Raw genomic sequence first — 13,835 nt, forward strand, 5'->3', positions numbered from 1 at the left:
TGACATGCTACATAAGAACATAAGAAAGTTTACAAACAGAGGAGGCCATTCGGCCCATCTTGCTCGTTTGGTTGTTAGTAGCTTATTGATCCCAAAATCTCATCAAGCAGCTTCTTGAAGGATCCCAGGGTGTCAGCTTCAACAACATTACTGGGGAGTTGATTCCAGACCTCACAATTCTCTGTGTAAAAAAGTGTCTCCTATTTTCTGTCTGAAATACAAGGAGCATCTCAACATTGTCAGGAGCATCGCAGAAACACTCGGTGACACACTTTTTAGCCACCAAAGCCACGTTTTTCAATAAATGTCAACATTTAAGTAGAACTGAAAGCAATATAATATAGTAGAAAGAAATGGAATCGACAAGAATGAGGACAGAAACATCTGAATGAATGCAATCTGATAAAACAGTTCTCAATCTCACACAAATCAGGGTTTTCATATATTTGACTGATCAGGGACACGTCCCTTTTCCAGCCACAGCAGTTCAATGCAAGAAGAGCCAATGGGTCAGCTTTACCAAAAATTCACTCCACTGATGTTTGTACCAGTAATAAACAGGGATCCTAGGAATTCATTTTCTGCAGAATAACACGAAAAAATGCAGATTTTCTATGATAACACAGAGAAACACAAGGATTTTCTATAACACAGAAACATGTGGATTATTTTTGTTTTTACACTTGGGGAGGGGCAGAATACGCACAAGGTTTTTTTTTTTGTTTGATAATAACCAAATCAATACATGTATAATATACAAACATTAACACACACAATTTTGCTTTAAATTGACGTAAACAAACCTGACTAATAAAATTGCTTCTGGTGTTCATGTTCAGTTTACTTCAGTATTCAGAGCAGTTCAAAGAGGCTGAAAACATTACAAATCACCCTAAAGATCGGGTCAATGAGTTTGGCAAGGACGAATGTCATGTCGACGGTAATGTGCTGTTTTGTACTTCACGCAGCAAGGCTGTAGATTGTAGGCTGTAGGCAGTCCATTATAGAACACATGGGAGCACTAAATATAAATTGAATGCAAGGAAACATAAACAAAATAAGGCCAAAAACACTGAAACAGACCACTGTGTTTGGATAATCTCAATGTCTTACAACTGCCAAAGAACAGCGTGAAACTATTGTTTCAGATTTTGTCAAAATTTGTGTAAAAGCCAACATTCCTCTGTACAAAGTGGATCAACCGACAGTTTGAGATTTTTTCAGCAAGCACATTAGAGAGGTGGTGCCATTCCAAAGTTAGACCAATTGAAGCTGGAATGCTGCAGCTCTATTTTAACAATGGCCGTCCGGATGATGAAGACGTACTCAGAGTTGAACTAACATGAATATATTTTTTTACAACAGTAAACTATTTGTAATATCTGAATTAAAAAACAAAAGTATGTTTGTTTTATTGATTAATGGTACTGATAAGCTTGTAACTTGCTTAGAATTTTAAAGTGTAACCATTTTTAGTTTTACTTACAGTGCCTATAGAAAGTCTACACCCCTTTTCAAATTTTTCACCTTTTGTTGCCTTATAGCCTGGAATTAAAATACATTAAAATAATAAAAATTATTATTATTATTTTATCTACACATCCTATACCACAATTTCCAAGTGAAAAAAATATTCTAGAAATTTGTAGAAAATTAATTAAATAAAAACTGAAATAACTTGGTTAGATAAATGTCCACCCCCCTTATAATAGCAATCTTAAAATTAGCTCAGGTGTAACCAATTGCCTTCAAAATCACACACCAAGTTAAGTGGCCTCCACCTGTGTTAATTTGTAGTGATTCACATGATTTCAGGATAAATTCAGCAGTTCCTGTAGGTTCCCTCTGCTGGGTAGTGCATTTCAAAGCAAAGACTCAACCATGAGCACCAAGGCGCTTTCAAAAGAACTCCGGGACAAAGTTGCTGAAAGGCACAGATCAGGGGATGGGTATAAAAAAAAAATCAAAGGCCTTGAATATCCCTTGGAGCACAGGCAAGATGATTATTAAAAAGTGGAAGGTGCATGGCACCAACAACACCCTGCCTAGATCAGGGTCCCTCCAAACTGAATGACCGAGCAAGAAGGAGACTGATCAAAGAGGCTACTAAGAGGCCAATGGCAACTTTGCAAAAGCTACAGGCTTTTATGGCTGACTGGTCAAAGTGTGCATGTGACAACAGTATCCTAAGCACTCCACAAATCTGGCATGTGTAGTAGGGTGGCAAGAAGGAAGCCATTACTCAAGAAAGCCCACCTTGAATCCCGTTTGAAGTATGCAAAAAAAAAAAAAAAAAACACTCAGTAGATTCTGTAGCCATGTGGCAAAAAATGTTGTGGTCTGGCAAAACTAAAATGGAACTTTTTGGCCTAAATACAAAGAGTTATGTTTGACTCAAATCCATCACAGCGCATCACCCAAAGAACACCATCCCTACCGTGAAGGATGGTGGTGGCAGCATCATGTTATGGGGAAGTTTCTCATCGGCAGGGACTGGGGCACTTGTCAGGATAGAAGGGAAAATGAATGGAACAAAGTACAGAGAAGTCCTTGAGGAAAACCTGCTGCAAGAAAGCTGAAACTTGGATGGAAGTTCACCTTTCAGTATGACAACGACCCAAAGCACACAGCCAAAGCTACACTGGAGTGGCTAAGAAACAAAAAGGTAATTGTCCTTGAGTGGCCCAGTCAGAGCCCCGACCTAAATCCAATCGAAAATTTGCGCACCCCAAGGAACTTGACAGAGCTTGAACAGTTTTGTAAAGAAGAATGGTCAAATACTGCCAAATCTAGGTGTGCAAAGTTGGCAGAGACCTAGCCCAACAGACTCACAGTTGTAATTACTGCCATTATGGTGTGTAGATAAGTGGAAAAAAATCCTCATTTAAATGCATGTAACTTTGAGGCACTGACACAACAAAATGTGAAAAAAGTTCAAGGGGGTGTAGACTTTCTATAGGCACTGTATTTATTTAGCAGACGCATTTATCCAAAACGACTTCCACATTTTACATTAATACGAGGTTACAGTTCAAGAATAATTAAGGTTATAAACTAAAATATAACATAGAGGCACAACAAGTGCAACAAGAACAACAGTAAATAGTTCCTGTGTTAACTGTTACCTAGTAGTACTGTTTGTGTGTCTTATAATGTGGCAGGGAAATAAATTTTTAGCCCTTTTATTTTACTCGTGGAATAATGTGGATTTTTCTTATCTGAGAATTTCATTTTTTTTATTGTGGAAAACTACGATCCCTGGTAATAATGTAAGTCATTCACAGGGATCCGAGGAATCTGTTTGCTGCAGAAAAACACAGATTTTATATGCTGTCTGAGAATTTTATGTTTTACATTTGAAAAAAACATGCAAGGCACTTATCATATATAATCACTGACACAGGCAATTTTGCTTTAAAATTTACTAAACATATATAAAATTAAATTTAAAAAAAGCTCAATAAAACTGCCTCTAGTGAACCAGACACACAATTTTAGCGGCACTCAATTATAGCAATTTATTTTTAATTGTGGAATATTGCAGATTTTCTTTCTTTCTTTATTGCAGAAAACTAGGACCCCTAGCAGGAAAAAAATGTCTCTTATTAGCTAAGATTTGGTTTGGTAATCTCAACATGTTTGGAACATAAAAATTTGCACTGCAGTAATTGCAAAGTGAATTCAACTCAAGGTGTTTTGCAATGTTCTTTAGCACTTTTATGGCTCACATGTATTTTCCCAGCAATAGCTGGGAAATAGCATAACCAGACTTGCTGCAGATCTCCACTGTGGATTTTATATTTCAAAGAGCCCAAATTAACATCAGCATGACAATCTGAAACAGACTGATCTAAAAATAGGTATCAGGACAGGTCGAATCTGTCATTCCAGTCTTTTTGTATCAATTAGGCTGTACATATATACACATATCTATGGTTTTGTTACCTGAAGTGCATGATCTACACATACAGTGGTATGTAAGAAAAATGTTAGCGTTGTGTTAACTGTAGACACAAACACAAAACAGATGAGAACAGAAGGGCTCCAGCCATGTTAATTGTCTGATCAAGCACCCTATTATTTTCAGGGCTCGCAAAATTTTGGTAATGGTACTTGCTCTTCGGGCAGTCCATTGTCAACATTTCGTTGTCCAAAAAAATGTCAAGTTGACCTATGGGCTGTGATTTGTACAAAGTACACTGTACCACTCAATAATAGGTACAGTATCTCAGGGTTCACACACTGTTTCAACATCAAAGTTCTAGATTTCCATTTGTTTTTCCCCAGTCTTGTGTTTTAGTTCGTTTCAACTAGTTTTTTGGTAGTTATCAACACAGGCAGGCAGCCACAGAGCATTATAACCTTTTGTTCCTGAGCAGAAGTAGCTCCTGGTTTTCTAAATGTATTTTTCAGAATCTGGAGGAGCATAACTAGCAAGAGACAATGCAGGTATGCAAAAGAGAAGTAAGATACAATCTAAGAAATGTCCAATATTTGAGAACTATGTTGCATTATTTACAAAAATAATACATAAAGTTGTATACTGCAAGTATACATGTGCCAAAATAGGATAGAATAATGGTACCAATAGTATACTAAAACCAGACAATTTTGGCACAAGCATACTTGCAGTATGTTACCTTTTTGTAAGGGATGATATTGGATTCTGATCCAAACTTCTTTATACCTTCTTAAATGGTGAATTCTATGGGTGGTGAAAAATAACAAAAATGAAAATAACAAATGTGCACACATTATATATTAAAATGTGCAAGTGTTGTGTATTAAGCATACAAGTCAAATACTAAATACAGTACACCCTTGCTATAACAACCCTGTTTGGGTCCAAAGTCTTTTGATCACTACAGTAAAAGGACAATCCAAAACGAACAATATAAGCTGCTGGGGTAAGTTAAGGCGGTCACCTTGGATAAAGGCATTAGCTAAACTATTAATATTAGTACTGTTTTTTATTCTTTGATTTTCTTTATTATTACAATATTTGTCACTACTGCCACTAATAATGATGATAGCAATGAGATTGTGAATAAAAGTAGAATTACAAGTACAGTACCTATTTGTGGCATGCTGCATCCAGTATTCTGGCTATATCCTATCAGTTGAAGAGAACACAGTACAACCCCCCCCCCCCCTTCAAAAAAAGCGCAAAATTTCAGTTTTGTTTCAATTGCAAATGTTAATTGAAATCTTGGTTCCGTATTTAAATTTTTTTTTTTTAAAAAAATCAAATGCTGCTTTGCCGTGTCGGTTGCATATACCTGTACGAGCCAACATCAGCAGCAGTTTTTTTTATTTATTTATTTATTAATCGTTATTTAATCGTATAATGAAGACCATATAGCGAGGATGTAAACAGTATATCTACACTGGGCGTGAAGGTTTGGACCCGACTGTTGCTGCACTCGGTACAATAAGTTACAAGCAAGCACCATACATTTTAAATAAAATTACCGGTACAATTTATTAATCACATTAAAGAAACGAAAAAAGCGCTGTCAACATGCTACGTGCTAAATCTGAGTCAGTGTTACTGCCGTATTCGATTTTTTTTTCCTGGGTTGTGAAACAACGTTAACGATCTAATAAAGGTAACAACAAGATAGCAAAATGTGAGTCTTGGTGAGCTGAGTACAGTAGCTTGTAATTCCAGTCTGTAACTTCGTTTAAAAAAGCACAGCGTGTAATGTTGTTGAAGCTGACACCCTGGGATCCTTCAGGAAGCTGCTTGATGAGATTCTGGGATCAATAAGTTACTAACAACCAAACAAGCAAGATGGGCCGAATGGCCTCCTCTCGTTTGTAAACTTTCTTATATTCTTACAGCCTTACTTTGGCTGTCATAGTGCCCATTCTAACCTCACAGGAAAAGACACAGTCATGTGATATATACCAGAGCGTTTGAGTTGTCAGGGGTGTTACACGGGGCATTCCTCGCGGGATTTGGTCACAAGCAATATTTACGTGGTACGTCACCCCGGAAATCACTCAAGCATTACCGATGAAAAACATTGATACTTCTGAACGTGTTTTATCGGGATGGTATGTGAGCGGAATCTCGATTGAGAAACCGCCGTTTGATTAAAGCACAGAACGTTATCTTCTTAGAGTAAAAAATAACCGGATTGCCCGTAGAGCAACCAGCCAAAAAAAGACGTTGTCCGACAGATTTTTTTGGTTGTCCCGGAACGTCGAGTGCTGATTTTGCAACCAGAGGCAGTTCTAAGAGTAAACCTGCAGCAAGCAGGCAACGTTGCATTAAGATTTGAAATGGGGAAACACTTGCCATGCTAAAACAAACTGTTATTGTCTGTTTTGCACTTGCACTGCAGATGGACTATTATACAAGGGGGTAGTTTTGTATATATGTATATGCAAGACTACTGTGTGTGTGTGTGTATATATATATATATATATATACACACACACACACACACACATATATATATTATATATACACATACACATATATACACATACATATACACACACACATTCAGTGCCTTGCAAAAGTATTCAGACCCCTGACCAATTCACTCATATTACCGAATTACAAATGGTACATTGAAATTTCGTTCTGTTTGATATTTTATTTTTAAACACTGAAACTCAGAATCAATTATTGTAAGGTGACATTGGTTTTATGTTGGGAAATATTTTTAAGAAAAATAAAAAACTGAAATATCTTGCTTGCATAAGTATTCAACCCCTGTGCTGTGGAAGCTCCCCGTTTGCACCGATGAAAGAAATTGCCCTATTGAGGACACAGTTAGTTTACCACTGGTGTCCACCTGTGAACCATTAAAGTTCCTGTCACATTTTCTGGATAAAAACCCCACTGTTGAAGGATCATTGGTAAGGCTGTGAATCTGAAGGAAAATGAAGACCAAAGAGCATTCTACAGAAGTTAGAGATAAAGTAATACAAATGCATAGATTAGGGAAAGGGTACAAATAATATCCAAGTGTTTGGATATCCCAGTGAGCACAGTTGGATCAATAATCAGGAAGTGGAAGCTGCATCACACCACCCAGGCACTGCCAAGAAAAGGCTGTCCTTCAAAACTCAGCGCTCAAACAAGAGGGAGACTTGTGAGAGAAGCCACAGAGAGGCCAACAATCACTTTGAAGGAGCTACAGAGTCCAGTGGCTGGGAGTGGAGTAATGGTGCACCAGTCAACCATATCAAGCGCTCTGCATAACACTGGCCTGTATGGGAGGGTGGCAAGAAAGAAGCCGTTACTCAAAAAGTACCATCTGAAAGCACGTCTGGAGTTTGCCAGAAAGCATGAGAGTGACCCAGCTGCGATGTGGGAAAAGGTTTTGTGGTCAGATGAGACCAAGATAGAGCTTTTTGGCCAAAACTCAAAGCGCTATGTGTGGCGCAAACCTAACACTGCCTGTGCTTCAAGACACACCATCCCTACAGTGAAGTATGGTGGTGGCAGCATCATGCTGTGGGGATGCTTCTCATCAGCAAGGACTGGGCATCTTGTTACAATTGAAGGAAGAATGGATGGAGCAAAATACAGGAAAATACTGCAAGAGAATCTGCTTCAGTCTGCTAAAAAACTGAAGCTTGGGAGGAAATTCACCTTTCAGCAGGACAATGATCCCAAGCACAAGGCCAAAGCAACACTGGAGTGGCTCAAGAACAAAAAGGTGAATGTCCTACAGTGGCCCAGTCAAAGTCCTGATCTCAATTCCATTGAGAATTTGTGGCACTATTTGAAAATTGTGGTCCACAAGTGTCATCCAACCAACCTGAACAACCTGGAGCAAATCTGCCAAGAAGAATGGACCAAAATCACTCCGACACTGTGTGCAAAGCTGGTATATACTTACCCCAAAAGACTTAAAGCTGTTATTGCAGCGAAAGGTGGCTCTACCAAATATTAATGTGTGGGGGTTAAATACTTATGCAAGCAAGATATTTCAGTTTTTTTATTTTTCTTAAAATATTTCCCAACATAATTTCACCTTACAATAATTGATTTTGAGTTTCAGTGTTTTAAAATAAAATATCAAACAGAACGAAATTTCAATGTACCGTTTGTAATTCAGTAATATGAGAGAATTGGTCAGGGGTCTGAATACTTTTGCAAGGCACTGTGTATAAAGACCCTTTACTGCAGCTGAACATTTGATAAGCACAATTATTTGAAGATCAAACCCTCCCTTGAGATTTCACACCATTTACAAAATGAAATGTAACTCCTCTTCATTTAAAATTCAGCTGCAGTAAAACACTGCTACAAAAAGCACACACAAATGATAATGTCACCAGTCCATAAACACTGTAACTGATTAAAGCAAACTACTGCAAAGACTATGAGTGTGCATTATTTATACTGTAACTTACTGTCGCTGGATATTAGTAACTTCACCACCTTTATCAAGAAGTGTGTTTTTTCTTCACTTCAAAAAGCAGTTCACCACAAGCATGTTTTATTTTTTTTTATTTTGGAAAACAACAAAAAGTCAGCCTTTTTTGGGGGTTAGTTTGTAAATCGCAACAGTCACCACTGGCTTCAGTGCAGTCCATGACGACTACCCTGTTTGCTGTGCAGTGTCACTTCAAAACATTTGCTGTTGTAAAAATGCTTGTTAAAATGAAGCAGTACCTTATATTGCACTGTTCAGTCCTAAAGAGGACTCCATCCCTCCAGCTAATATATTGTGCAAAATGTACTGGCAAACAAAACAAAAATTATGCTGTAAGACAAGATCTTAGATATTTATAAAAAAAAAAAAAAAATAAAAAAAAATGAAAACAATCCAATGGGACATAAGAGAGTGTCTATTAAATCAATTGTGGTTGTTAAAAAAATAAATAAATAGATCTCTTAAAATGTTCAATATTAATAGTGCGTATGTTATCTATGTTTATTTTTTAAATTCAAGATTAAAATACAGATATTAACCAGGGTCATGTTTGATTCAACAGCTTATATTACAGTGTTAGTGAGAACAAAATAAAAAATATAAGTACTATACAACAAACTATTGGCAGCTTAAAATAATAAAATAAAACACTGACAGCTTTAGCTATAGCTTTCAAGGTTAGGATTATTCTATTATCCTGTGTACTATGACTACTGGTTTGGAAACTGTGACTACTACCCACTTCGTTTTAGGTCCATGATAACCCTGAAAGTAATAGCCGTCCACCTGTGCTAAGGTTTTGGGCAATAGGTCCAATTTGAGTTGAAGATTGTGAGTAGAAGGGTTAGACGGGGTGTTAGAGCAGAGTGTTGGGCAGGTTGCTGTTCTGCCACCGCAGGCATGTGGTCTTCGAGTGCTTATAGAGGTGACTGGACTGACTGAAGCGCTTACCACATTTGAGGCAAGCGTAGGGTTTTTCCCCTGTGTGCACACGGATGTGCTTCTTGCAATCTGTTAGGGTTAGGAAAGTTTTGCAGCAAATTTTGCAGGCGTACTTGCGTGCCCCTTCTACCACTAACACATTGTGCTCTGAGAGTGCTTTCTTACATTTAGACAGTACATCAGCAGAGGCGCGTGTCAACTGGGGAGGGGCCACCACCTGCTGACCCCCATCGTAACCCGAGGAAGCTGCCCTATTGAGCAGCATGTTGGAGCTGCTGCCTCCAACAACACCTCCAAAGGAAGATGAGGAAGATGACGCATCCTGCAACTGAGTTCCATCCATTCGCATTGAGGCACCCATCACTTGCATCTTAGGGGCAATACGACGGTAGCCTGGAAAACCCATGTTTGCTGGCATCCCTCCTCCACCTCCTTCCACTCCTTTTGTAGACCTGGAAAAGGAGTGTAGGCCCAGGCTGGACCCTTGGAAGTCCAATGAAAACTGATCGCCCCCGCGGTAGCCATGGCCCATTGCATCTTGCATTGGTCGCAGGAAGTGAGCGTCCGAGGAATCACTGAAAGGGTTGCTGTCCTCTGACAGGTGCTGATGATTGTGGCGGTGGTGATGGTGGTGGTGGGAATGCCCATTGACAGATTCAGGGCTTATTAGATAGGCTGTATCCCCTTCCATGCGACACTCCCCGCTGGTGGTATTGGCAAGGTTATCTTTAATGCCTTGGCTGTAGCTCCCTCCAGCTGCCCTACCTTTACTAAGGAAGCTGGAGATGCTGAAGGGCTGCTTGTCATCTAGGTTGCCATTGCTGGTGGGACCTCCTCCTCTGCTGTTCCCTCCTCCACCAGGAGCATCCAGTAGATGTATGTCCCCTGCACGGTCAGTAGTGGACTGAAGATCTGAGAAGCTGCGGTCACTACTCTCTGGACTCAGCTCGATTTTATCAGCCCCGTGTTCCACCTGGTCACTGCCCTCAGCCTGCGAGGTGACATCACTGACCTCATCCTGGGGCTCCGGGGAGCTCAGGGGTTCACTCTTCACCACCACACGCATGTGCTGCTCCTCATCCTCTTCCTTTTCATCCTGCACTCCCACATCCTTCCCTGCATCCTCAGGGGGGACCTGACCCTGGAAGCTGCCATCATCAGCCGCCTGGTCATTCCGGCTCATTCCTGTGTTGTTGCCACCATCTGATTGGCTAGGCAGCTGGGCATCTTCTTGGGTGCCATAGGGCTGCTCGAACATCATGGTGCTGTCATCTTGATTGTCCACTGATGATATGCTTCCTAGGCCTCCATCCAATTTTGGCCCATTGCCTAGCTTATGGGAATCCGTGGAGAAGAATTCACGAGCATTGGCTCCTGTATCCACCACAACACCACCAACGTCCCCCATCATCATGGACTCCTTAGCTGTAACTGAAGGCCTCAGCCGCTGCCTGGACCTGTCCTCAGCAGCAGAGGGCTTCCTCTTGTGAAAACGCCGTATGGGAAAGGATGCTCGCTGTTCCACCACCCCTGCTCCTCCACCCCGGATCGGATTGGTCTCATCAGCCCCATTCTGCCCTCCAAGCGCCGAGCTGACGAGGCTGAGACCCAACTGCTGCAGCAGGAAGGAGCGTTGGAGCCGGGAGCTGGCAGCCTGCTGTTCCTGCTGGGCACGCTCATTATTGGTGCTGCCAGGGGGGGACATGGGCAGGGTGCGGGTGGTCAGGTAGTGCTTGCAAGCTTTGACCACAGCGTTGAGGTGGAGATGTGAAGCAGCTAGCAGCACGTCCATGACGTTGCTTTCACCTAGCATCAGCGTGGAGGTATACATCATATCAATGAGGGCAGCAAAGGCCTCAGCCGTCACCACCTCACTGTCCAGCTGGATCATGTTCATGCTGGTGTCTCCCTCCGCCACTGTGAAGAGAGCCCGGAAGTGTGTGCTACAAGCTGCTAGCACTGACCGGTGCGCCTTGAAGTGACGGCTCCCCACCACGATCACACAGTCACACAACTGCCCATGTAGGCGCTGATAATTCAGCTGTTGGAAGATCTGGTCAAAATGCCCTGGGAAATCCATGGCCTGCCAAAGAGAAATAAAAGACACATCAGCTTGATCCAATATGGTTTCAGTCAAATTAATAACATCTTAGGTACATGAAATTTCATCCATGTCAAAGTCAAGCCTAGCTGCCTTTTTAACATATGAATTCCAAATGTGAAGCATCAAATGATTTTGTCTTTAAAATTTAAAAACAAAAAAGCCACATCACCACAAAATGGTTGCCACATGTCAAAACTTAAGGGTATCTCAAACATTTTGCCAGAGGAGTTTCAATAACATTGATCATCTCGTTTGAATCTCAAACAATTTCAACAAAATAAGCTGTTGAAAAAAGGTCTGCATCTCCCCTACAGCGGGGATGCTTAACTATGTTCGATTGGAATACATACTTTAAAATGGACTTCTTACAAGGCAGTAAAGACCAAATTATCTTTGAAATTAAAAGGTATCAGTTTTTTTCTGTACTTAACAGGTTTACTAAAGCAAACCTGGAACAATTATGGAAATTCCTTTTGACACAACACGAAAGAAATTGTCGAGGGATTGATCATCGGTGAAGTCTGGAGATCCAGCTGAGAACCAATGCTGAAAATGGGAAGCAGATTCTAAAACAACTGGTCCAGCACTGATTCATGACAATAAGTACATAGAATCTTAAGGTGCTTGAATATTCTTTGAACCCAAATTGCAATAAAACTGCTCTGTATAAAATGTAGCATGTGTTTTGAAAAACTTTATGATTGTCTCCAAAATCTTGAGTCCATTTCAGGTTTTTTTATTTATTTTTTATTTTTTTTGAGGGCAGCATCAAGTATATGAAAGTCAAAAATATTTTCATAACTACAAATATTGAATTATCTAAGTAGTCTCAGTATCATCTGTTAAATTTTAATTTAATGTTTCAAGGTGAGTTTGTTTTTTGTTAATTAAAACCCTCCTTTTCCAAGTGCAAATTAACTGCTGATAAATTATGACCGTTAACACAGATTTTATTTTAAATTCCCATGCAAACAAGAGAAATAGTCTCAAGATGCTCTTCTCATTAAGATATTAAGATTATTGGAAATCATGTTAGCATGATTATTTACTAACAAGATAGGCATAACGGCCTCTTGAAAATGCTAAAATCAATGCTACATAGCAATGTTGATTAACACTGGAGTTATCATTTACAAACTTTTAAAAATCCTGCCCAATATCTCTTCAGCACAAAAGCAGGCACGGCAATTCAAGACATAATGTATCGTGAGTTTTGTACTCGGTCAGCTATTGCAGGAAACAGGGAGTTTATTTCTCAAACTGACCATTGAAAGAACAGTGAAAGCAGGAAGCATAGAAATACATGGGACTGTAATCAGGAAGTGTACACCTACACTGACACCAGCAGCTAGAGCAATGTGCAACTGTTAGGTAAGATAAATAAATAACTGACATATAAACACAGCTGCCATGATGGCAGTAGAAAAACCTGCATTCACTGATAAATGTCACATTTAATATTTCAAAACCAATGTGCTTGCAGAATATCTAAAATTATAAAAGAGGCTGTTTTCATTGTAAATCATCAACTGTACAGATTACCCATTAAGCAGAATGAGGTAATAAACAAGTGGTTTACTGTTTTAATATAACTTGTGTCATAAAAAAGTTGTTGTATTTAAGTAACTTTCTGCCCATACACATGCTAATTTAAATGTTGTACCTAAAATTGAATTTCATATAAGGAAGCATTTTAATGAAGATTGATCACATTTCAGTATCCTACAATATCATGCAGGTAAGGAATGGTGTAATGAGATCATAAAATGGCAAGTAACAATTTGACAAAGGGAGACTTACCTGTATCATAAGTAGGGCTTGAAGTTTTAGAAGATTTACTTTTTATTTTTTTTGCAACATATTTGAAATAATGTCACTCAATCATTAACTACTCTATTTCTAAATAAAAGAAAATATCTTTCAGAAGGTGGGCAGTGTGCAAAGACATTGCAATTGACCAGTCATCAATTTTGTGCACTACATATACGTGCCATTTTCACCAAATGTGTCATTTGCTTAACAGGCTTCACAACCATGAACCCAAACAAAGCAACAATATGGTGTTGCCAGTTTTTATGGGGTTATGGTTTTATTCAGTGATGAACTGAAAGTTATTGTAAATATAAAACTGCTGTACAGTTATGCTTCTACTAATGCATATTAAAAAGTTTTTATTGTGTACGACTGCCTAATTATTATTATTACTATTATGATTATCATTATTATTACAGCTACATAAATATCAAACCTTAATCAGAGTACCATGATGAATGTTTCATCTTAGGAAAAAATGTAAATAATGTATGCTGAGATTAATTCCTACAGTACGCTAGTCATACAATGGTGTGGGCAGAAAAAAACAAACATTAACTGTAGTGTGAGAGATA

At 39.2% G+C, this 13,835-nt stretch overlaps 1 protein-coding gene across 1 annotated transcript in view; it reads right to left on the bottom strand.

Annotated features, from left to right (window-relative positions):
• Positions 1–8,460: 8,460 nt before the first annotated feature.
• The window catches only part of LOC121298940 (zinc finger and BTB domain-containing protein 5-like), a 48,262-nt gene continuing 42,887 nt past the window's right edge, over positions 8,461–13,835 (bottom strand). The window contains exon 2 of the mRNA XM_041226283.1: positions 8,461–11,427. Within this exon, the coding sequence (XP_041082217.1) occupies positions 9,259–11,424 (2,166 nt within the window). The 5' untranslated portion in view covers positions 11,425–11,427 and the 3' untranslated portion in view covers positions 8,461–9,258. The remainder of the gene's footprint in view (positions 11,428–13,835) is intronic.

This window comes from Polyodon spathula, chromosome 2 (genome assembly GCF_017654505.1).
Source record: "Polyodon spathula isolate WHYD16114869_AA chromosome 2, ASM1765450v1, whole genome shotgun sequence".
Classification (NCBI taxonomy): Eukaryota; Metazoa; Chordata; class Actinopteri; order Acipenseriformes; family Polyodontidae; genus Polyodon; species Polyodon spathula.